Genomic DNA, 23,647 nt, shown 5'->3' with positions numbered 1-23,647 from the left:
CATTTGACCTCATGTTGCATGTTTGAATCAGTTAAATATGATTATTTTGTATTTTTAATCTAAGTTTGTGTAATAATGTGTGGAAGTGTAAAATTCTGATATTACCCCTGATTCAGTTATCATAGGAAAAAGAAGATCGAGTTGAGCACATTTATGGTTACAATAATGAGGGCAGATTACTGTGTTGTTAACCAATTAATAATTCTTTTATACACATTAAAGTTTTATAAGAAATAGTTTTGTTTAAATTAATTAATTTATGATGCAATTTAAAAAACAATGTAATGGTACTAGTGAATTTAGTCAAAGATTACCATTAAATTGGTGTTAGATAATTGCAAAGAATGTAAATGTCAAAATATGGGAAATTATCATGACTAATTAAATATTTAATACCGGGCAATAATCAATATGGTACTTATATATAGCGGATAGTATTAAATCAATACACACTACTGCTCAAAAATAAATAAATAATTTTAATTAGTGACTAAGGACATTTACGTTACAATTTCTTTTTTCAAATAAATGCTGTTCTTTTGAACTTTCTATTCATTACAGAATCCTGAAAAAAATACATCAAGATTTGCGCAAAAATATTAAGCAGGCAAGCAGCACAACTGTTTTTAGCATTAATAATAATAAGAAAAGTTTCTTCAGCACCAAATCAGCATATTATAAATATTGGGAAATTTAATTATCATGGATAATTAAATACTTAATATCGGACAATAATCAATGTTACATATATATTGCGCATCCCTAGAGTACTCTAAGCACATAGAAAGTTAATATGAATATGGTACATACTGTGTAATGCAGAAATATTCTTTTACTATTTTACACATAAGTATTAACTTCTTAACTACACAGACTCACACTTCTGAGCAATAACTTGGCAGAAGGAGACAAACACGCAAAATTTCAGTACAAAAAATCAGTTTCCACAATAACACCAACCAAAGAAAAAGAAACGAAAGGCATAAATTATATGTGGGACTAATAAAGAGAGCCAACGCTGGGTAGAGAAAATTAGGAAATGAGCAAAGGAATGCATGCCACTCTCAGTGGGACAGGAAGGCAGGATGGTTTTAATGAACAAGAGACGGTGGGGCCGAAGGCAGAGTAAACGCAGGGGATCGAGATAGAGACGGCCTGAATGTAATTACTGAGGAAGAGAGTCGTAAAATCTGAGAGCCGCACATCCACTTTTCTTTTGCTTCATTAAAACACAGAGATACCAATATTCCAAACTCACCTTCTCCACATCATTGTCCATGTCTACAGATCGTGGGCGGAGCTTGATCGGCTGGTCTTTGAAAATGTCCCCGAAGCCGAACCCCCGAACCTTTTTGGGCTGAATCTCAGAACTGGAGGACACACTGCCAGTGTCAGACCGTAAACTACTAGAGTCGCCGCCATCACTCTCTGAGCCGGTGCTGTCCTTTATACCTGCAAATACACAAACACGTTTCAAAGGAGGACTGAAAGCATTTGCATGCAGCTTTGAATACAGCATTCTTAACAGCTGGACTGTTAGAGTAGATCTGTCCAGGAATCCTTGCTGATAGTGCTGTGCACGCTTGTGCATTTCAGTAGGTGAATTTTGGTAAATGAATCCCGAAATTTCGCTGATATCGGTATTATATGTAAATGGTACAGCTAAAACGAATGTTAATGAACACAATTTATTTATAAAGTTTAATTTTATTACATAAATATACACTACTGTTAAAAAGTCTTTTTTAAAGAAAATAATACTTTTATTTAGCAAGAATGCATTAAAGTGATCAAATGTCACAATAAGGATAAATAACTGTTTACAGATTTCTTGAGCAGCAAATCAGTATATTATAAGGATTTCTGAAGGATCATGTGACACTGAAGACTGAAGTAATGATTCTGAAAGTTCAGCCCATCACAGGAATATATATTTAAAAATATTTCCTATAATTTGTTTAAAATGTATTTAAATTGTAATTATGTTTCACAATATTACTAATATTACAGTTTTATTGTATTTTTGATCAAATATATGCAAAAAAAATCAGTGAACTTAAAATGGCAACATTTGCGCATGCATTTATTAGCCCAGGGATTCCAAAACTTTTTTTTGCCAGCCGAACCCCTTTAAAATAAAATGTTTATTTTAAGTACTCCATTAATACTTCAATAAGTAAACACCACATTTTCATGTTCACAGTTCTCTGATGCTGGCCTATGGTCAACATGACATGTAGCTAAACAAATAAAATAAACTTCTTCTAGTAAGTGATTTATCTTAATTGTTTTTTAAATTATTGTATTATTTGTGATTGGTTAAAAGCAGAGAAGTAAGTGAATGCTAAGATGCATGTAACATGACTGATTAGATGAGGCTGGATATTTTGTAAAACGTTTAGGGTTAGCATCTGGATGCATTTCTTCCATGTGTTACAAATGTTTCCCCACTTATCTAAGTGACTTCATCAGCTGTTGGGAGGAGGTGGAGATTTCCCCACACTTAACCTCATTACACTCTGTAACATCACAAGACTCACAAATCACTGTGGGAGTCGCTCGCTTAATGGTGTGAATCATGACCGTCATATGCGATGGGATTAAACTTTCATGTTTCTCCATCTGCTTGTTTGCTGGGAAATCGTCACTTCAATAAGCCAATATATCTTCAATAAGAAGAAAAACAAGCTCCCCAAAATATTCCATTCTTTTCTATCATGACCTGGATCCCTGGGAATTTTCACAGACATTGGGTTGGTAAGATGAGGAAGCATTTTCAGATATGGTGTAGAGACTGACTGGTTCGTGTGCCACGTGTGTCTTCCAGTGGGGTCAGATCCTCAGCCTCAGCCAACAGCTCCTTGGTGAAGTTAGAGGGGAACATCCCAGTTTGGCCGCTAAGAGATCCCTCCCACCATCCCTCCTCCACCTGAGCGAAAAAACACACACAAAGGCAGTTTTAAGAATTCGAAATTCCATATTTGCTAGAAACAATCTGTGACATGAAATATGATGGTCATGTATTTGTTTTAAACTACAGTCTTGTACTGTACTCACTTCTCCCAGAATCTCAATAATATCTCCGATCTTCAGTTCTAGCTCATCTTCATTCTGAGGAGTGTAGCTAAAGGTAGCTTTGCAGCGTCTTTTTCGGATTGCCTCACCTGTTTACATGAAAAACACATGGATAAATGATGTGAGCTGCCTATCTACCTATCATCCATTCATTAACAAAATACAAAACAGAGCAGCACTTACACATTCTAGCACTAGGTGTCGCTCTTCTCTTTAATTTATGCTATACAATTAGCAATACATTTTACTCCAGTGCTGATCCCTATACATACAGACTTGTATGTAGCTCATGAATCAGCCTCTGACAATAGATACTCAAAGTTTCGGTTCTCTACAGAATGGAGAAACTGGGCATCCCAACTCTGACCAATCGATATTAATATCTTGATGCCATACACTACTGAGAATGCCGAAATATTTCAATACTTAATACTCTGGTGAAAACCAATGAGACACACATACTGTATTTTGGTTCACGTTTTCTTTGGAAACCAACATCTCTATCTGCAAAACAAATTAAAGTCACATGAACCAACACTAGGTCTGTTGTCTGAAAATCAGGTGATATACGTACATTGAGGACTCTAAACAGAATGTTTCTTTGTTTCAGAAACCAGATATTACATTTAAATAGAAAACAGTGAAAATAGTATCCAGTAGATATATTTTTTTAAATATATCTCTATTACCCAAATTATTTACTTAAGTAAATTATAAGAATGCGTACTATTTTGATGGTTATATTTTCATCCATATGTTTATGTAATTGTGTCTGTGTAAAGGTGATTTAATAATGTATAATTGTGTACCGCCACACGCACACACAGGAAGTGGTAGGAGTAAATGTTTTTTTTATCTCAGGAGAGTAATACTGTACTAACTCTTAAAAGCCCAAATCAATCAATCAATCTCACACACACACACACACACACACACACACACACACACACACACACACACACACACACACACACACACACACACACACACACACACACACACACACACACACACACACACACACACACACACACACACACAACGGTTTGATGGACAGATTCTGGACGCGTATGGGTGACTTGGCACAATTAAGAAGGATAAGAGTCTTTGCAACATTTTGTTATATATTTAACAGTCTCTCTTTTCATCTGCGAGAAGCAAATCTGAGCCAGATCTTTGTTTAATTGAATCTTTGATCCACAGAAACTTTAACCAGCCCCCAAATCCTGTCCTGTGAGACATGAGGGCGTTTGTATTGTGCTGAATAAGCACTGGTCTACTTTTCAGATCAGATGTGCTACCTTTCTTGGTAGGTCTGAGGCTGGGTTCTGATTTTGGGCTGGCGCTGCCATTGGACAGGTCTGATCTCGATCCGGCCAAGCTGGACTCCTTCTTCATCTCCTTTTTCGAGTCTTTCTTTATCTCCTAAAATAGAAAAAGGGCATTAAATGTAGAGAAACAATAGGGGGAGCACTGGCCCATTCTCATTCAGTGTGTGTTAAAGACAGAGAGGCGGTGATAGGCCTCAGTGCATTTCCTGGATGGGCCGTACAGTGACTCAGAGTACACACACACACACACACACACACACACACACACACACACACACACACACACACACACACACACACACACACACACACACACACACACACACACACACACACACACACACACACACACACACACTTCTCCATCTGTCTGTACGTCTGTTAGCAGAAGTAGCAGCTCTGTCTGTACTGCCCTTCTCTTTGCCTCCACTAAGGCTGTCAAGGTTGTGAAAATGTGACTGGTGATTTGGTGATTAATTCAAATATTTGTGACTAAGTATTTAATTGTCTATTTAGTTTAGTTGTCTATTGTGAGTGAAGCTCACATTAAACTTGTAAAGCTAAACTATGATTTAGGTGATCAAGGTAGAATTACTGCTGATACTAATGGCAAAAATATAATATAAATTTTAAATATTTGTATATATTTTAAATACAATTTTAAGTGTTTGTTTTATTACATGTATAATAATAATATTCTGGAATCAAGCTCACCTGGATATTCTAAAATTGTTATTGCATTGAAAAATATTATTTTACAATAATATGGCCCGGTTTCACAGACAGGGTTTAGATTAAGCCAGGATTGGGCTTTAGGTTAATTAGGACATTTAAGTATCTTTTATAAATGTGCCTTAGAACAAAACCATTACTGGAGTGTATCTTGAGACAAAACAATGGCACTGACATAAGTGAAGATATATCAGTGCAAGTTGCTTTCTGTTAAAACAGCACAAACATACATTTTAGACTGGGACTAGGCTTAAGCCTTGTCGGATACCGGGGTAAATGTCTCTGCCTTGAATTTCTTCACTTGAACACACCATTTAACAGAGAGGCAGTCTGGTAAAGCCATTGCATTAAGGAGGATGACCTAGTTGAACTTCCTCATTCCAAATCTGAAGTAATGTGCTCATCTTCTCTGAACTCGGCAAACTGTAATGGTCAAAAATGTCATTACCTGTGCTGATGTGAAAATAAAGTGAACCCACAGTGAGCATTTGTAATGGAGAATATGAAAATTACACTGCAAACTGAACATTGACTGTTGGTCAAATTACAATATATGATCGGCAATATGTGATAGTAATTTAAAGAGCACAATGATTGCTCTACCCTCCTCATTCTCTCGTTCTGCACACAGGAATTGTGAATGTAGGGTATCTGACTTCATGGCCTGTGTAAAGGTTAAGAGAACTGCTGAGAAAGATCTCGAGCATCTCTTGGCTCACACAGAGCTGTCACCCTTTCTCAATTTCCTGCATGGTATTTTTCTCTGTTCTCGCTGTAAGTTCTTTCTGTGTGTTTTACTATCTCACTCACTCTGACATGGTTATTTATTTAGAGGATTAAGAGCAGACTATCTGCTCGCTGTATGCTTCATACTTACAGATTAAATTGTCATTCTGCAGGTGGACATTTTAAAACATCATTAATCTCAACTATATTTTCAAGAACACATCTTACATTTTTAAAATCTGACTCATGTCTCTACACATATCTCTGGCTCGTATTAAAGACCAAATTGGTTTAATATATGCAATTCCTTTTTTCTGTGGTGACATATTTCCTTCTGAAACAAAAAGGTTAAGCCAGGACATATCGAAAGATATATCAGGACATAACATATAATATAATATATAGCCAGGACATATCCAAAGATAATCAATATTTTTGTTGAATTTGATCAACGTTTAGGTATAACCACATAAAGCTGACTGGATTCATGGTCTTTCGTTAATGGATAAAGCACAAAAATCTTCATATATCCAAGTCTCTCCCATCTAAATTAGTTCAAAACATCATTAACTCCAGGTAAAAACAAAGGTGCTATATTTTTCAGCTAGTTAATGTTTCAACAATCCAAAAAATAATAGATGTTTTAAAAAGCTAATAAAAAAATGGGAAGACACATCAGAATTTATCATGACACACAAACAGGAAGTGTCTCTCACAAAGGAAAATTTGATTTTATTCAGTAGTTAGCTTTCTTTATGTCGACTGCATGATTGTGTGAGAAAGTGATGGAGAGAGAGAGAGAGAGAGAGAGAGAGAGAGAGAGAGAGAGAGAGAGAGGGGTGAACAGTCTAGGCGTGAAACGAAAAGGTATCAGAGAAAATGCTGTATAAGAGATATCAAACCATAAAAATCATGCATTTAACATCCGCTCAGCAGACCACTCACATGCACACAGACCACAAGATTTTCCTGATATCACACAATTTAAATGTCAACTTATATCTTTATATCTCTATATAATGTTTCCTGATGAAATCCAGCTGACATTTTTGCAATGTTTATGGTTTATGCAAATAAACTCCTTTTACATTTGGTGTTGCCCACAAATATGATGCTTAAAATAGAACGGAATCAATATTTTTGGCCCGTTTTCATGGAAGAGAAAGAATGGATATTTTAAATGCATGTGATATATTGGTAAAAGCTTTATTTTTTTCCCTAGAAATATGAGGAATATAGGTAAGAAAAAAAGATGTACACGTACACACACATATTTGCTGAAAAGTCAGGAGGAGATAACCAAGCAGATCGAAAGGACAGAGCCCTCAACAGCAAATAAGAGTTGACCTTGAGCAACATATCACACTGGATCCTATAAATGTCCGTATTGTGTTGCGTGTTTGCGTGTGTGTGTGAGTGTGTATAGACACATCTGTGTGTATACCAGAAACATTCTTTCCAAGAAAAAACCCTGAAAACAAAATTCCATTCGCTCTGCCATAACTGCCTTATCAAGTTATTTATGATGAGAAGAACACACTGCAACCGTCCTGCTGAAAAAACCCAGAAGGATTTCATGCTAGTTCAGACTGGTTTATGATGATTAGTGCTGGTTTGGTGCGAGTTTAGCTGGACTATAAAAATTAGAATACTTGTGTAATCATGCATGTCAATCAAATGGAGCACAACAAAGAAACTGAATGCAAACATTCATCATAACAATATCTTTGGACATCAAATGTAGGCATTAACAACTTTTTAGATTAACCTGATTATATTCTATCACTATATTTTAAGCTATTTTTGAACACAAATGTTTAGCATACACTATACAGAATTTAATATCGCCTGTTTGCATTGGGTTGCAGTCCTAGCATTAACTATACTGTTAGTGTGCTAAGTTCTCTCAGTCACTGAGATAGCACTGCAGACAGGCGAGCTCATTGATTAATGGGTCGTCTCCAAACTCCATATCTCACAAAGTCCTACTGTTCGAATCGGATCAGCCGGTGCCAGCCGTCAGCATGGAGCTGATGAACTCTGAAAACATCTGAATACGTCACAGTGTTCAGAAGCAAAGCGAGTGTTTCTGCAAGTACTGTTTAGTGTTAAAGTACTGTCATCGTTAAAAACCCAGTAATCAGTCCTGAATTATTCAAAAACAAACAATGCTTTTCAGGATAGAAACTGTTTTTTTTGTGGCTGTTGGAGCTTCTCCCCAAATAGGTTGACCTGATTCTAACCAATACCACACTTGGTTTTGGTTAGAGAGTAGTAAACAAGTTATTACAATGTAGATGCAGCTCTATCCAAACTGATAAAAGCATGGATGGTATGGCATATGTGTAATGGTCTACCTGCATACCTTATGGTGTCGCTTCCATGGCAACTTATTAAAGCCAGGCCCCTAGGGGCCGAAGTACAGCTGGAGATCACATAGTAGGTCAAACACTGAAACTTGAGCAAGAAGAATGGGGAGGATCAAGTAGACCCATAAACACATTAGGAATGGGTCTCAATGGCCGACTAGGCACCCCAAAAAAAAGTTTGTCTAGATTATTTTGGTAAAACTTTAACTAAAGTTAATAAATTCAATCTTTTTTTAGTGTATTATGTATAATAAGTGCATAAAGGTATAAATTACATTTATTTTTAATTGTAATGATATTTTACAATATTATCGTTTTACTTTATTTTAATCAAATAGATGCAGCCTTGGTGAGACTTCTTTAAAAAAAACAGTAGAATAAGCACAATTTAACATGAAACTCTGCTGCTAAATGATGTCAAATTATTGTTCATTTTTATTTCATGTTACAGCTAGGGGTGTGAATCATCACTGGTCTCACAATTCAATTCGATTAGGGTTATCATGTCAACGATTCGATATCACTATGCGTTGCAACCTCACTTTTCAATATTATTGCACATGCTAATTTTCGTCAATTAATACAAGCAGACAGATATATGAACTCCCTTTTTATTTTATCTGCTCCAAGAAAGTACACTTCCTGATTGTAGCAAACATCGAAACACAACTTGAGTCTGAACAGCAGACGACCGGACCATTCAGCACAAACACTAGTAAATACTAAAAAACCTGTCAAGTGAACTTAAGTTACAATAACGCTAACACACTCTCAAACACTCACACACTCGCACACACTTGTGCTAATGTACAGGATCTTGGAAAAGTTGTATACTTAAATTCATCCTCTTTAATGGACCGTCGATATAGCCAAACACATGCAAACAAATCTTTGGCCACTGCATCACAGTGTTTCGTTTTTTGAGGGTTCAGGTCAATTATAAGCGTTGCGTTGCTCTACTGTGTGGTATTTGAATGCAAAGAAACCTGTTTGATCAGGGTCAAGTGACCAAACTAGCTTGTTACACAAGGCCTCCTAAAGATAAGATTAATCGACTGGTCGTTTAGGCAATCCATCAACCTGTTAATTTGTGAAAATACACAGTTTAACACATCACTAACATGCAAACAAGCTGTGGTTTTACTCAAGGATACCTTTGGATAGCTATATTAAAACCATTTATCATTTTTAGTTAAAACTTTCTATGCACTATATAAAAAAAGTAAGTTTGCACAAAAACCCTTTTAAGATGGTAACTGGTGTTTGTAGAGGGGACAATCACAACTCGTTGTTTTTCGCTCATCTCGCAGCTGCAAGGCTCACATTTTTAATATACACTTCCTGCCAAACTCCAAGGCTTCAACTAAGCTAAAGTCAAACCACAGTTTGTAGCTGCAAACTTCTGCAGTGCGCTCCATCAAACGATACTGTACGCATACACACAGACATACAGACCAGACCAGACGAGACCTTTTCCTTTTAAACTGTAAAAATAAACTTGCCAGCAGAAACAGCAGTTTTGCAATGCATCGTGGGAACAGCAGATGCCTAATCAGACTCACCTGAAAGTCAGTCTCAGTCAGTCTGGGTTTATCAAAGGAACAGACTAGAATGGGGCGCTCACATACTTGCATACTTCAGGCCACAACGAATTCAACTTCCACCACATACTGACCGACTATTTGTGCATGAATCTCAAACATGATTATTCTTTGAACACACTGACACACACACAAACACACACACACACATTGACCCCATACTCAGGACTGTCACGAGACTCCCTTTCACCAACTTCCTGTTCGCAAGAGCATTAACAGAGCTCTCAAAGTGTGTGTGATCTACAACCCACCCCCCCCCCTCCCTCCCTCCCCTCCCCTCCCCTCAATGGTCAATTGTACTGCTGGTTTCCACAGCATCCCATCATTCCTTGGTCTTCCACTACACAGGGAGGAGGAAATGTGCTTCGGGGAATGACAGGCCCTCTCACACACAACAGTGTGGACGACCTTGGTATGCTAGCGCTGCTCTTTGATCAATGCCACGGGCCTGCTCATGCTGAGAACCAGGCTGCACGATGTACGAAAAATTTATTTACTCCCATAAAAACAAATTTCACGTTGGAAGACAGAGGAGGTGAATAATGGATGTGAACCACCAAAACATGTCTCAACAGCTGTTTTAACAATGTTTATTCCATAAAGTCTCAGGTATTTGATCTGGTTTGATCAACACAGGATACAGAAGTAGCAACAACAATAGGGTCAGATACTGTACTTTTAAAGAAAGTACCTTAGATGGATATTAAATTGAAGCATGTAACATGTTTAATTGACTTGCGCCCTGGGCTGGGCAAAATGGGCACATCAAGATTCAACAGCAACTATAAAAAGATGCAAGATCAAATTCACATCAACTGCGGCATTAGGAAAGGGTCAAATGTATATTTCAGCTAATGTAGCAAGTTAGCAGCTAGCAAGCTAATTTGCAGATACAATGTGCAGTCTTATATAGGTAAAGGTAAATTGATCCAATACTTGGATCTTTAAAGATACAGACCCTTCACATTATAAAATCAAGGCCAAGGCCAAGATGGTTAACTTGTTTCATTCTTATGTTTTGATTTAGTTAGCATGCTAGCAGTGTGCTATACTTAACTGTTAGACAGTTGGCAGTGTATAATCCTCTTGTTTAACAATTGTTGGCTCAACTTCTTTTTATGCTCCACTTTCTTTTCCATTCCGTTCTATTCCACTTAGCTCTTATATTCTTATATACCAGAATATAGGTATAAATAAGGGACATTTACCGATGTTAGGCAAATATTCCTAGGTAAAATCCAGATATCATTTCAATAGGAATACATGCAGACAGGACGTTCACGTGAGGGGGAAAGATTTCCCCGCACAGATTTCACAATAGATTCAATTAGACACAATAGGTTAAATTTGCTATGTTGATCAAAAAAAAGTTGTTTGGTCTGAAAGTGACTTCTGTGCCAGCTGTGCTGCATACATTGCTGAACTATTGACTAGAGACAATGGATCTTTTTTGCTTGCGAAATTTCCCCCAAAATAATGTGACCCGAAAGGTCCTTAGCAACCAGTATGGTGGGTGGGAATTCGTCAGTATCATGACGAGAATGCAGTGAAGTGCAATTCTGACTAGAATAGAAGAATGGAGGAAGAACAATGAATGACTTAAAACTCCACAATCCAGCACACCACCAAAACCTCCCTCTTATTTTAAAAGGTTAATGCTCTACAACCCAGTTACATCAGCGAGTCCTTCAGAATGGCGGGATACAGAATTCCACGTTTCAGGGTGAAACGCTTCATTGGCTGTGACACAGTTTCATGAGCTGCCGCCCCAATGGATTATTAGTGCAGTGGAGTGAGAACAGAGCCCCACGCTGAGACACACTCATACAAAAGTACACGTTTAAAAACCAATATGCACATGCATGTAGACATATACACACATGATTTTGAAGGATTTAGTTTAGACAGCTCAGACACCAAGTAAAATGTAAAGCACCTCTACAGAGATGAAGATCCATCCATCCATCTATCTGGTAACCTTCCAATGGGACAGTGAGGATACGTAACTTTGAAATGAATAATGCTACAATAATATTAACAATAAATAATGCCAACTGTCTTTGTGAAAAGTTGCAAAGACAACAACATAGAAATTAAGAGACTCATTTAGCCCATCCTCTTGAATATATTCCAAATACTCAATGCCATGAATCATGCAACGTTTGGCAAATCCAGTAATAAGATTTCTGCGTTGTGGGCCATCTGACAAAATCTGAGCAGATCGAGCCTGTTCTGCTGAATCATAAATGTTCTGGAGATGCTGGAGTAATGGCAGTTACAATTTACATTTACATTTACATTTAGTCATTTAGCAGACGCTTTTATCCAAAGCGACTTACATTTGAGGATTAAACCAAGCGAGTCATCGTGGAGAGGCAAAAACAACGCAAGATGTGCTCAGAATACCAAGTTCAAACATTGCTCAGAGTAGCATAAACCAGACAAGCGAAGATTTCTAGAAAAAGTTTTTTTTATTAAATTTTTATTTATTTAATGCTAAACGTTAATATATATTCATGTTACCCTTGTTCAAAACCCTAGTTGATGAAAACAAAACACAAATTTAAAAAAAAATGCATAAACAAAAAACTATTTATGTTCAACAAGCACTATCTATGCCATTTATGCAATATGATGAAATCCAAAATATAAAATTAATTAAAAATAAAATCTAGTAAAATAATAAGCCAGAGGGAGAGAGCAAAAGTGAGATAGGACAATGAAAGGTGAAAAAGTAATTTATGACCGAACATAATCTCCTTATTTCAATTCAGAGAATAGCAGATTATCTGATCTTAATTAAAAACGTGATACTGAAACAATCCTTGCCAGCTGTGTCAAATTGAATCAGAGAAAAAAAAAAGAGAAAGAAAAGCAGGATGGCATGAGTCCATTATTGAGTGCTTGTGATGCCTGTCTATTCAAAATTACATCGCTCATTTAATCACAATAGGCTAAATTAGCGGCCCATTATCACATCACCAAAACAGGAAGCTGGGATGCACGAATGACTGAACCAATCTGCCAGAGAGGAAGCCCCCCGTACAAGAACTGACCGGCCCACTGGTGTGCTTGCGACTGTCATTTATCATCACTCATGGTCATAACCTCCCCGTAGCATGTGGCGGCTCAACAGAAATACAAGAGATCTGCCTGAGCTTTGTTAAAGCGATTCAAGCATCATGGTAGAGCACAAAGTGACAGACAAACAGGATAAGGGTGAGATTTACTTGTGGCAGACCTCAAACAGGAAACACCTGTAGATGGCAACATGCTTTCTTGTGTCTCTTTCTCTTAAAGATAAATGCACATTTACACTTATAAATCACACAAGAATGAGTCAGATGGTCCTCTGGTTATCTTTGACTAGTTAAGTTGTTGATTAAGCATGGTTGAGTAGTACGTTTAGCTTGCTTTGGAGACATAACTTATCTGAGAGGGTTTTAGCACACTCTGATTTAGCATGCTGAAACTGAAAGAGAAGTTCAAAAACAAACTAAAAGTAAAAAAGTAAAAACGAAGCTAAAAGGATTCCTTTTAAAGCACAGCCTTAAATAAATAGACATTTAAACCAAATAAAAACAATAAATTAACTTATGTACATGAGATGCCCAAGAGCAAAGAACTGCACTTTCTTTTTCAAAATCTGGTTTGTAAGTCACAGCTGCTCAACTGCATCTTTGCACAAAGTTGACCATCTAATGCTCTGATAAGAGATTACTTAGATTAAATAAAGAGAATTGAGTTGTTTCTCAAATTTTTCTCCTGACAAAAATAAAATAATATATATACAGTATATATAAGACTGTAAAAACTGTAAGAACTGGAAGAGAGGGCAACTCTCTGAGAAAACGAAGGGAATTAACATTTGAACTCTCTCTTGTGAAGTTAGCATCACCATTTGAGATGCAAGTCTCACCTCAGAATACATCTCTTTACCTCTTCCCCCACTCCTTCTCTCTCATGCTGAGATTATTATCATACAGTAATATACATGTTTGATATCATTTGAAATTTTTCAGTGCAACTGGTACAAATGTCTCAGACCTAAAGAAGGGTTAAGAGGTATGGAGCGGAGAGTGTGTCTTCCAGGCAAATGGCATTCTGCTCCCAAAATGTGTAAACTCTGAATGCAAATTCCCATTGTTAGCAAATGTTTCCATATGAAAGACGTTTATAAGTCTATATAAAGAAATGTAACAAGAGCCTAAGGGCGATTCTGTAACTCAGATTATGACATAATGTCGAAGAATCTCAAAGACTTCAGCATTATATACTCTTCGAAATGTCAGGTTTAACCTACATCTTTTACTCTTTATCTCTGAGCATTTGATGTTATTGTATTGATTATCTTTGAACTGATTATGAAATTGGCATGATACATTTACCTGATATAATAAATTTATACATTTTACTCTGAATTACTCTGAAATTATTTTCTCAAGTAGATTAAGTAAAGTCTTATGTTTCAGCAAACCAGGGTTGAGTACATACTAGATCCCAGTTTAGATGGAGCGTGAGGCACATCTGGTGGGATTCTAGATTTCTGACTAACTGTGGGATTATAACTAAGTTGTTATGCAGTCGCAAATAGGGGGCTAGCTAGATAAAAAGCCTATTAAGGTAATAGCAAGCATTGAGGCAGCATTATCTTAAGAGTCGGCGCCAAGGCAGATCTACTGGAGGGGCATTGGGTCATCGACGGGGGGGCACTGCTGTTTGAGAAATATTTTTAAGGTCATCAAGGTGCTGAACTCTAAACACGGTGGATGAGTTAAGTTAGCGTAGACACAAATAAGTGCAAATGTTCCAACCTCGCTCAGCTGCTTCAAGACCACTGCGAGCCGCATGATGTGTGTGTGCTCTGAGCTGTTCAGGTGGAAATATGACTCCCACACCGTTTTTACTGATACCCCAACTCAGCACAATCCAAACCCACAGAGAGAACATAACAAAACTGGCCCTGCTTTAGTATGAAGGCACCATGAATCGCTTCTGAAACACTCCATTGCAGCCAAGATCAGCTGTTTGCGTTAGTGTTTTTGTTTTGAAAATGGGCTTGGAACAGTTGATCATCCATATGTGGGTGTTTGGTCACTATGCAAACCATTCTGAGAATGGAAATTTTCCTCTAGCTCATTTAATGGCCATTTATTTGGCAAGCCCAATTTTAGCATGCTAAGAGAATACAATACATATATGTTAGCAGTAAACAAGCTTAGCTAACATATGCAGGGTTCTCAAGTCTCACGCATTGGCCGTGATACGCACGCAATTCAACCAGTTCACAAACTCACACGCCACACCGTGTATTTCTCACGCTGAAAAGGCAATGTCAACCAAGTTGTCATGCAAGCTTTATATATAACGTTGTATACGAGGCGCAGGCACACAAAGTGAAATTTCCTGCCGCCAGGCACGTATCTCGGCCAGATTGCGTTCGTTATTAGGCAAAATAGATGCGCGGACAAACGGAATTTGACGTAACATTCTCAGCCACCGTACGTTCGTTACTAGGTAACAACAACATCGCGCGAACACACGAAGAAAGCTCGTCTAACATTTTTTTTAGGCTTGAACATTTAATATATAGCCCATCGTAGGCTATACATTATTATTGATGCAGTCAAAACCTCTACAACTACTTTGCAACCAGGCCAGAAGCTTTGGCTCAGTTTGGCTAGCTTACGTTATCTGAAACTAAGGGAAATAGTGGGTATAGGAAGGAATCAATGAATGAAGATGTATTTCTTCATTTTATTTTAAATTATATACTGTATTAATATTGTATGTAATAAAGCAGAGTGCTCTGGGTAATATTTTATATCCTGTCAAAACATACATTAATCATTGCCACTGCATTTGTAATTTTCAAAGATGTCAGGGAAAAAGCAAAAAGATTTGTTTTTCAGAACTGTTTGAAGCAATTTGTTACATTTTTGTAGTTTTTGTAATTTTGAAATATAACATTAAAGAGTATATTTGATGTGATGAATTGCTCTGTCATTTATCATATTTACCAATTGTTATAATTTCAATTTGTGCCGGTTAATTATGAACAATGGGTAAAATTGGGGGCGGGGATGGGGGTGGGGCTCCATTAGGACAAATCCCCTAACCGCATGTGATCTCACTCCAAGGTTTTGATACAACTTGAGAACCCTGTATATGTGATGCAATGTGATAGTGATAAATAAAAGCTAGCAGGCAGATTAATTGAGAGTAACATTAATCTAACACCCACATTCAAATGTTTTCTCATTAAATATACAATATACAACAACATCACATGAAAATGATCTTAAATGTGAAGTACAACTTAAACCTGTATAAAGTTATTCTGTGAAACACAAAAGAAGATATTTGATAGAATTTCTAACTCTTTTTGTCTATATACTGAAAGTCAATGCAACACTGGACACCGCTGACTCATTTTATAAAAAAAAAAAAAAAAAATTCTATGTTCCACAAAAGGTGGAAAGACAAATTTAGAAAGACGTGAGGGTAAGTTTTCCTTTTTGGGTGAACTATCTCTGCATATTTTTTTATAATATGCTTCTAGTGTGTGAAGAAAATCTTTTTGTCTTTAAGGAATTACTTCTATGATGACTGTTTTAGTGTCTTTAGAGTGACTGCTTGTTTGAAATGCCCATTTCAAGCTGAGAAAGCGTGTTTAAATTGCACCCGTAGACTTTCTCGCCGTCTCACTGCATCTACCCTCCCCAGTGCCATCAGAGGAAGTCTATACTTCCCTCTAACCATAGAAGAGGAAGTGACCTCACAAAGCTGCAGTCTCACTGCATAAACTGCATAGTTTATAGGCCTACAGTACAAACAAGCTGAAGGTTTTTTTAACTACTTTGCAATCTTTTCTTTTCATACAACAGGAAAGGAGCAAATATGTTGTTTAAGTTTTTAAGCTCAATTCATTAATTTAAAACTCAGATTTAACGATTAATTTGTATCATCAATTAAAGATATTTTTGCATAAAGAATAGTGATTTGAGACTAAATTTAGACTCTTAAACAACTGACTTGTTTCAGACTTCAAATGACTCAAAGACTTGAGAGATTTCACAGAAAAAAAACTTGCCCAAAGTAATTCAATGATGTTGGTGAAGTTACTTCCTTGCCAACTTTGATTAAAGTAAAACTTCACATGTTTTCATTTACATGTGCACAATGTATATCATATGAACAAATAAACAAAGACTAAAATAACTCTGCACCTTGCAATAGGGTTATAAAACTAACCTGCATAAAAAAATAATAAAAAAAAACTGTTAACACAGCTGCTAACATTTCTGCCAACCACATGATTATCACTAATGTTCACACTGACATTTGCGGTATTACTTGTTGAAAAGTAGTGTGTTTACAGTAAGGAATTAACAAAACAAACGTACAATAAGAGCGAGAGAGAGAGAGAGAGAGAGAGAGAGAACGCACAAGTCACAGAGATGCTCTCTCTTTCTCTCCAAATCAACACTAGCATCCTGTTCGTCTCCAGTGCTGCTCAGTTTGACCAACTGCTCTTCCAGTTAACACAAACAACCTCACCATCTTCTGACGGTCAGCATTGGTTGCCTGCTAAGTTCAGTTTAACACAAACATACAGACTTGTGAACACACAATAGGCGAAGGATGCTCCGATCAGGATACCCTGAAGACATTTTAATGATTTCACGTCTAAGTGGTCTACTTAAAAGTAATGCCTTATAACCAGGTCTGGACTGGGACAAACAAAACAAAAAATCGGCCCTGGCATTTTGGCCCAGATCGGCCCTACATATGATCATAAACACAACCGGTCTTTGCACGCCCTTGAATATGTATACTAACTCCTTTTCCTTAAAACCACTAATGCCATGTAATGAGTGAGTAGGAATGAGTAAGAGTTAACAGATTAAATAACTACTAATTGTAAAATACAATTGAACTACACTCCACAGTGATGAATCCTAAAACAAGCTATAAGCTGCACTGGCATAGCAAAACAAATAAAAATGTTGTGCTTTTTAATGTTAAATTCATCAATCTGGTGCACTTGAGAGTTCAAAATTAAGAGCCCCAACCCATATTCAGTGTGCCAATTGAACAAAGAAAATATCACAACTAAAAGAGTTTTGAGTTTGTGTCTGTCTACATTACACTTCTACATAATACTAGTTATATTAATCCCATGACAGTAATAGCCATACAGTATATTGTAAAACAAATGCACTGAAAAATAAAATAAACTTGCATAATTAGTTTTGTACTAATTTCAATACTAACTTTCAATACTTTCAATACATTGAAATAAACACATGATCTTTTATTTTGACGGAAACTACATCAAGCTTTTATTTTGGCAGAAAACATGGTTTACAAACACGTCTCATTACAATTCTAGTAAAATGCATAATCGTCAAATATGCAGATGTGGAAATAATGCGTAACTGGGTAATTGGTTCCTACACTCATAGCCTAAGTGTTCTGAAAGTAGCCTAGTCCTGCTTACCGCAATTACTTAACACTCACTAATTTCTCTCCTTATCCTCCTCACTATCCTCAACAGCCACTTGAAGGGCCTGTTTCTTTTTTTCATGTTATTTCTCCGCACATTCCTTGCGTTTCTTCTCCATCTCTCGGACTATTTTGACAGATACACACTGACACTGCACGCTCGCTCAGAGCCTAGAGGGGGAGGAGTTTAAAGATGTGATTGGCTCAGCCCAGTGTCAATCAAAAAAATAACCAATGGGCCACTGATGTACGTGTTTCATGGGGCGGTCTGTGAGAAAAAAAAAAAAAAAACCTAGCTGACTTTTTTTGTCCAATGCATTACACCGGCACAAAGATCCCAGCGCCGCCAATTAAGCAAAACAAAACTGAACGAATGGGCCGCCGATGTACGAATTTATAATACATATATATTTTTTTATTTTAAGCATGTCAGCCCACTTGGCCCACACACACGTATTACATATTTAGTGTTAATAGCTTGGTCATTCTAAATTAAGGAAAATGTGGTCAGACTGTGGTGTGAATTCATTCACTACCTCTTGCAGAGAAAGGTCAAAAGTGCGAACGCTGAGTTTAGCACTTACCCTGACAAAGTTGTCGGGGAAGAGCCCCCTCCGACCGTCCAACTCTCCTTCCCACCAGCCCCCGTCATCCTTCCTGATGTTACTGATGATGTCACCGACAGCGATGGTCAACTCGTCATCATGCTGGGCCTGGTAATCAAACTCCACAATGGCTTCCACTGAGAGAGAGGAAAGCAAACAAAGATTTAGTGCTCGTAGTTACACACAGGAAGCAGGATATTCAGTATTACTGTACGAGACTTACGTAGACACAGACTTTCTCCATTCAGTGAAAAACAAAACTCCACCTACAGGAGATCCATTTAAATTTCTCAAAGTATCAATATGTAATTTTAATCATCATTACATTTTACCTTATAGGAGATGCAAAACATTTTTATCTTAACCGTTTTATCTTATCTTATATAGTAAAGTAAAACTAGATGTTTTTAGTGGTGCTTGCCTAAGTTGTTGCAACAACTCTAGGCTGTTGTGGGTGGTTGCCAGGACATTGCTATCCATGTAGTAATATGTTTGGAGTGTTTGTAGCATGTTGCTATGCTGCTATGTGTACTGGATTGTTTCTAGGGTGTTGCTAGGGTGGACAGTTTGAAGTGCATAGATAGGTGATAATAGGGTGTTCTCAATTTTTCTAGGGTGTTGCGGGATGATTCTAGGGCATACTGGAGTATAAGTGAGTAGTAGTGAGTATAAGGTGTTCTTGATGTTTTCTAGGGTGTTGATACTAAGGTGTTTGGAATTTTTTTGAGTGTACTGCTATGCTGCTATCCATGTTCTGGTTGTTTCTAGGGTGTTTCTAGGTGATTCTATTGTATTCTGGATGGTTTTTAGGGTGTTGCTAAGTTATTTTAGGGTTATTTTAGAGCAATACAAATAGTGATGCTTACCATAAAAAATACTTTGTCATGTGTGCTCTGACAACATCATGACTTCATGTCTTTTATCACATAAACATATATATTTATATATATATACACAATAATAAAACATTTACTGAGATAGTAAGAGAAATATATGAGTCCTTCCGAAAGGATAAGAGCTGACAGGCCCCTGGAGCATCAGAAGGCATCATGTTTTCACTGCAGATAAAAGGAGGATTCCTCTAGGTGAGATCAAGGCAGGAGCAAAAGCAACAAAACAAGGAACCAAGAAATTAAAGTGACACGATTTTTTTTATGTTATAGTTCATTATATTTAAAGGAAGCTTTTTGTACTCTACTGAACTACAGAGGTGCTATTTTTGTTAGGGAATTGCAGGATGAGCATGTCACCTCCTAGCTTTGTGACACTGCGGGTTTGAATTGAATTGTGTCTGTTTGCATGAGGTCATGATGGTGGGAAGGGGTTACCATCAGGATGGGGATGAGAGATGGAGATATAACATCACAATGATGTGTTTATGAGTCATCAAGCCATGCCACACAAGACGAGATCACACCCACGCTTCGCTTCAATGCAACGCATGTTGCACAGACACAAACACACACAGCAGGACATTGCAAACATCCTTTGTGACTTCTATACAATCTTTGCTCTATATAGCAACACTTACAACAGGTTTCGTAAATGATCACAGAATTTTCTTTTTTACAATAACCTTTTAAGCTTTTTTTAAACCAAATTCTACAGTTTTTCCAACAAAGCAATGGAGAAAATGCAAGAAAATTCTGAAGTGATTCTATCTGGTCCTGATCAGCCATTAGAGATAATACATCTCCATATAACAACATAGACGGTTGCATTTCTGCAGTTATATTGTGTGTGTGGGTTTGTGCCGGCAGTTTTTTTTAAAAATATCTGTGCATATGCGTAGGCGCGTTCCACCAGATGTTTGGAAGTATTCGGAACCTTTGTGTTTGTTATGCCGGTGGGCTGACCGATTTCTTTTATACAACCTCATGCTTTTCTCCCTGCACAGCTCAGCATGTTCCAGAATGTTCTGCAGGGTCATCTGAGGGATCCTATAGACCATGCTGTTATGCATTTTTGAATATCTAATGGTATATCAATACCCTTGAAGAGATTGAAGAGATAATCTGGGTGGGTGGTATTTACTCACTCTCGTGTCGTTCCAAACCCTTCAGACTTTTGTTCATCTTCAGAATACAAATGAAGATTTCTTTAATAATATCTGATCCAGTTCTGTCCCTCCATTGACAGCCACGCAACTACTACTTTGATGCTTCATATAATTCATACAAAGATCGTAGAATGAATCGAGCGGTTTAGTCCAAATTAGTCTAAAGAGCCTTGATAGCTTTATATGATGAACAAATTGTATTTAGTCTTATATTCACATATAAACAACATTGATTAGCGAACATAAACAGTAGCTCACCCGTGCTGCGTAACAAGAATGAACCTGATTGGTTCTCGCACATCAAGCGAACACGCTTGAGCTTCCGTTTACCACAACTGATGTGTGATTTGATGAATATTTATATGTGAATAAAGGCCTTTAAATCTGTTCAAACTATAAAGCAATCGAGTCTTTTCAGAAAATTTGGACTAAACCGCTCAATTCATGTAGATTACAAACTTACAAACTTTTTGAGTGCTACTATAGTTGCATGGACTGTCAATCATCATTTAGATAGCCAGAGTTCATATACAAATTCAGCGGCACTTCCTATGGAGATCTGATGGCATAGTTATATACATAGGTGGATCATAACATGACCTTAAATCACAACAATTCATACTTGACCTTTCCACAGGCCTTGAACACCATATTGGAGCTTTCATTCTCTAAAGGAACTGTTATGCTAGACTTTGATGACATCCTGAATGATGACCATCGAGTTGGCCCATCTCTCTCTCTCTCCAGCTGTTTGAAATTTGGATTAGAAATAAAGATGTGACCAAGCACAGCTGTCATGTTTAGAGTAATACATCTTCCAAAAAAACTCCCCCACACCAAGAATACTTGCATTTGTCTTGAATGTCTGTCACACCCACAAATGTCAGCCTCTGTCTGACTTTTCAGCACAACCTTTCTACAACTGACCTACACAAACACACTCACACACAACAACACACTAGAATTACGGACATAAACAACAAAGCTGTTTCCTGTTGATTCTTGTCTTTCTTTTTATTGGCCACAAGAGAGACTAAATCAGGATCCAGTTATTAGTGACACATCCAGGGTATGAAATCATGATATGTAAAAGGAAATGCATTCTCAAAATAATTACAAGAAATCGTGTTAATTAATTGATTATATTAAAGTATTTGACATGAAGGATAACATAATTTTTTTTAAATAAAAGGAAATATATTTAAACTATATTTGAAATAATTTATATAATATATATTTGTAATAAAATATTTTAAAATAAAAATATCCCCATAAAGAAAACTTTATTTAAAAAATGTCCTTTGATTTTTGTCAATCTATTTATTGAGAACGTGTTAGTGAATTGATGAAGTATTTGATGAAGTATAACAAATTTTTTTAAACATATATTCTTTAAAATATAATATATAAAATATTTTCAAATAAAATACTTTACAAAAAAGTCCCCATGAAGGGAAAATTTTTTGCCACTTAAAAGTTAATTTCTTACACTGGAAGTATCGCGAACATTTGTGACATATATATATATTACAATGTGCATTATATCAAGAGGTAGTTGCCAATTCCAGGCCGTATATTTTAGGCAATTGGAAAATTTGATTTCCAATCATGAATGTGCTGTTTAAAAAAATATCACATAGACCCACGTAATATCTAATTAATAGACAATTGAGCCAGCAACAACAAAGCAACCACATAGTAATGTCCTAGAAATCAACAACCTAAAACAACTCCGCAACCACATCAGAAACTGGATGCATAGCAAGCACTAAAAACAACTCTGAACACCATAGCAACTGCATAGCAACACCCTGGCAACCACCTACAACCTATACACAGGTAAACACCACTCAGAATGAACAAAAATGACCTCTGCACCATGTGTGTGCATTGAAGATTGGAGCTATTGTTTTTTTTACCAGCGTCATTGCATGCTAGTCATCTCCATGAGCAGCTATAAATAGGCATAACTCCTCTTCTTAAGTAGCTCCTTTAGCCTGTGTGTCTGGACTCAGCTGATTTGTACTGATGTGAGTCAAGTGTTTGTCTGCTTAAGAGGACCTCAGTAAAATCATGTGATGCGCTTTTCACTTTTCAAGGCAGCACAACTCTCTGAGCTTATGCATTAAACATCAGCACAGTCGATGTGCAATACTATACTCACTGAATTCATGTATGCCTGATCCATTCCCTGTCATACAAGCATAACAGCCTTAATCCACTGCACAACATTTGCATAAATCTTGGAAGTTAAGACATACACACATTATTGTTAGGTTGCATTGATTCAGAACAAGATCAATAATGTTCCAGTGTTGTACGAACAACCTTTTTGGCTAACGATGTGATTGAACTGAAATAAAATCCCTCATTGTTTCCCGTCTAAGGGGAGCTTGTGACTTACATTTTAATTGGTAAATCTCGCATACTGACTCAGGCCGACTGCCTTTCCTTCATGTACTCCCTAAAGGTTAATCAAATTTACGGTATTAGATTGCATTAAGTGGAACGGACATGAATTAAATTAAATTACACTGGCAAAAGTATTTTTATACAGCAAAGAGCTCATGCTTAAGCCTGACTGGTTGAGCAGCATTAGATGCGAATGGCTCAAAATGACTCCAATGAGTCAATGAAATGA

The 23,647-nt window shown here is 36.9% G+C and overlaps 1 protein-coding gene across 4 annotated transcripts in view; it reads right to left on the bottom strand.

Annotated features, from left to right (window-relative positions):
• sh3kbp1 (SH3-domain kinase binding protein 1) overlaps window positions 1-23,647 on the bottom strand; it is a 43,364-nt gene that overhangs the window by 12,588 nt on the left and 7,129 nt on the right. For 2 of the 4 annotated variants that reach the window (XM_077244914.1, XM_077244913.1), the window contains exons 2-7: window positions 18,927-19,084; window positions 4,377-4,500; window positions 3,538-3,579; window positions 3,058-3,164; window positions 2,800-2,929; window positions 1,259-1,452 (exon numbers count right to left, since the gene is read on the bottom strand). In XM_077244914.1, the coding sequence (XP_077101029.1) occupies window positions 1,259-1,452; window positions 2,800-2,929; window positions 3,058-3,164; window positions 3,538-3,579; window positions 4,377-4,500; window positions 18,927-19,084 (755 nt within the window). The remainder of the gene's footprint in view (window positions 1-1,258; window positions 1,453-2,799; window positions 2,930-3,057; window positions 3,165-3,537; window positions 3,580-4,376; window positions 4,501-18,926; window positions 19,085-23,647) is intronic. The other 2 variants (XM_077244916.1, XM_077244915.1) reach the window with 1 other exon arrangement.

The sequence above is a fragment of the Siphateles boraxobius genome, unplaced genomic scaffold, assembly GCF_051911475.1.
Source record: "Siphateles boraxobius isolate OS27281-9 unplaced genomic scaffold, OSU_SipBor_1 26, whole genome shotgun sequence".
Lineage (NCBI taxonomy): Eukaryota > Metazoa > Chordata > Actinopteri > Cypriniformes > Leuciscidae > Siphateles > Siphateles boraxobius.
The sequence above is the reverse complement of the archived record's forward strand: the minus strand, read 5'-3'. Positions and strand labels throughout refer to the sequence as shown.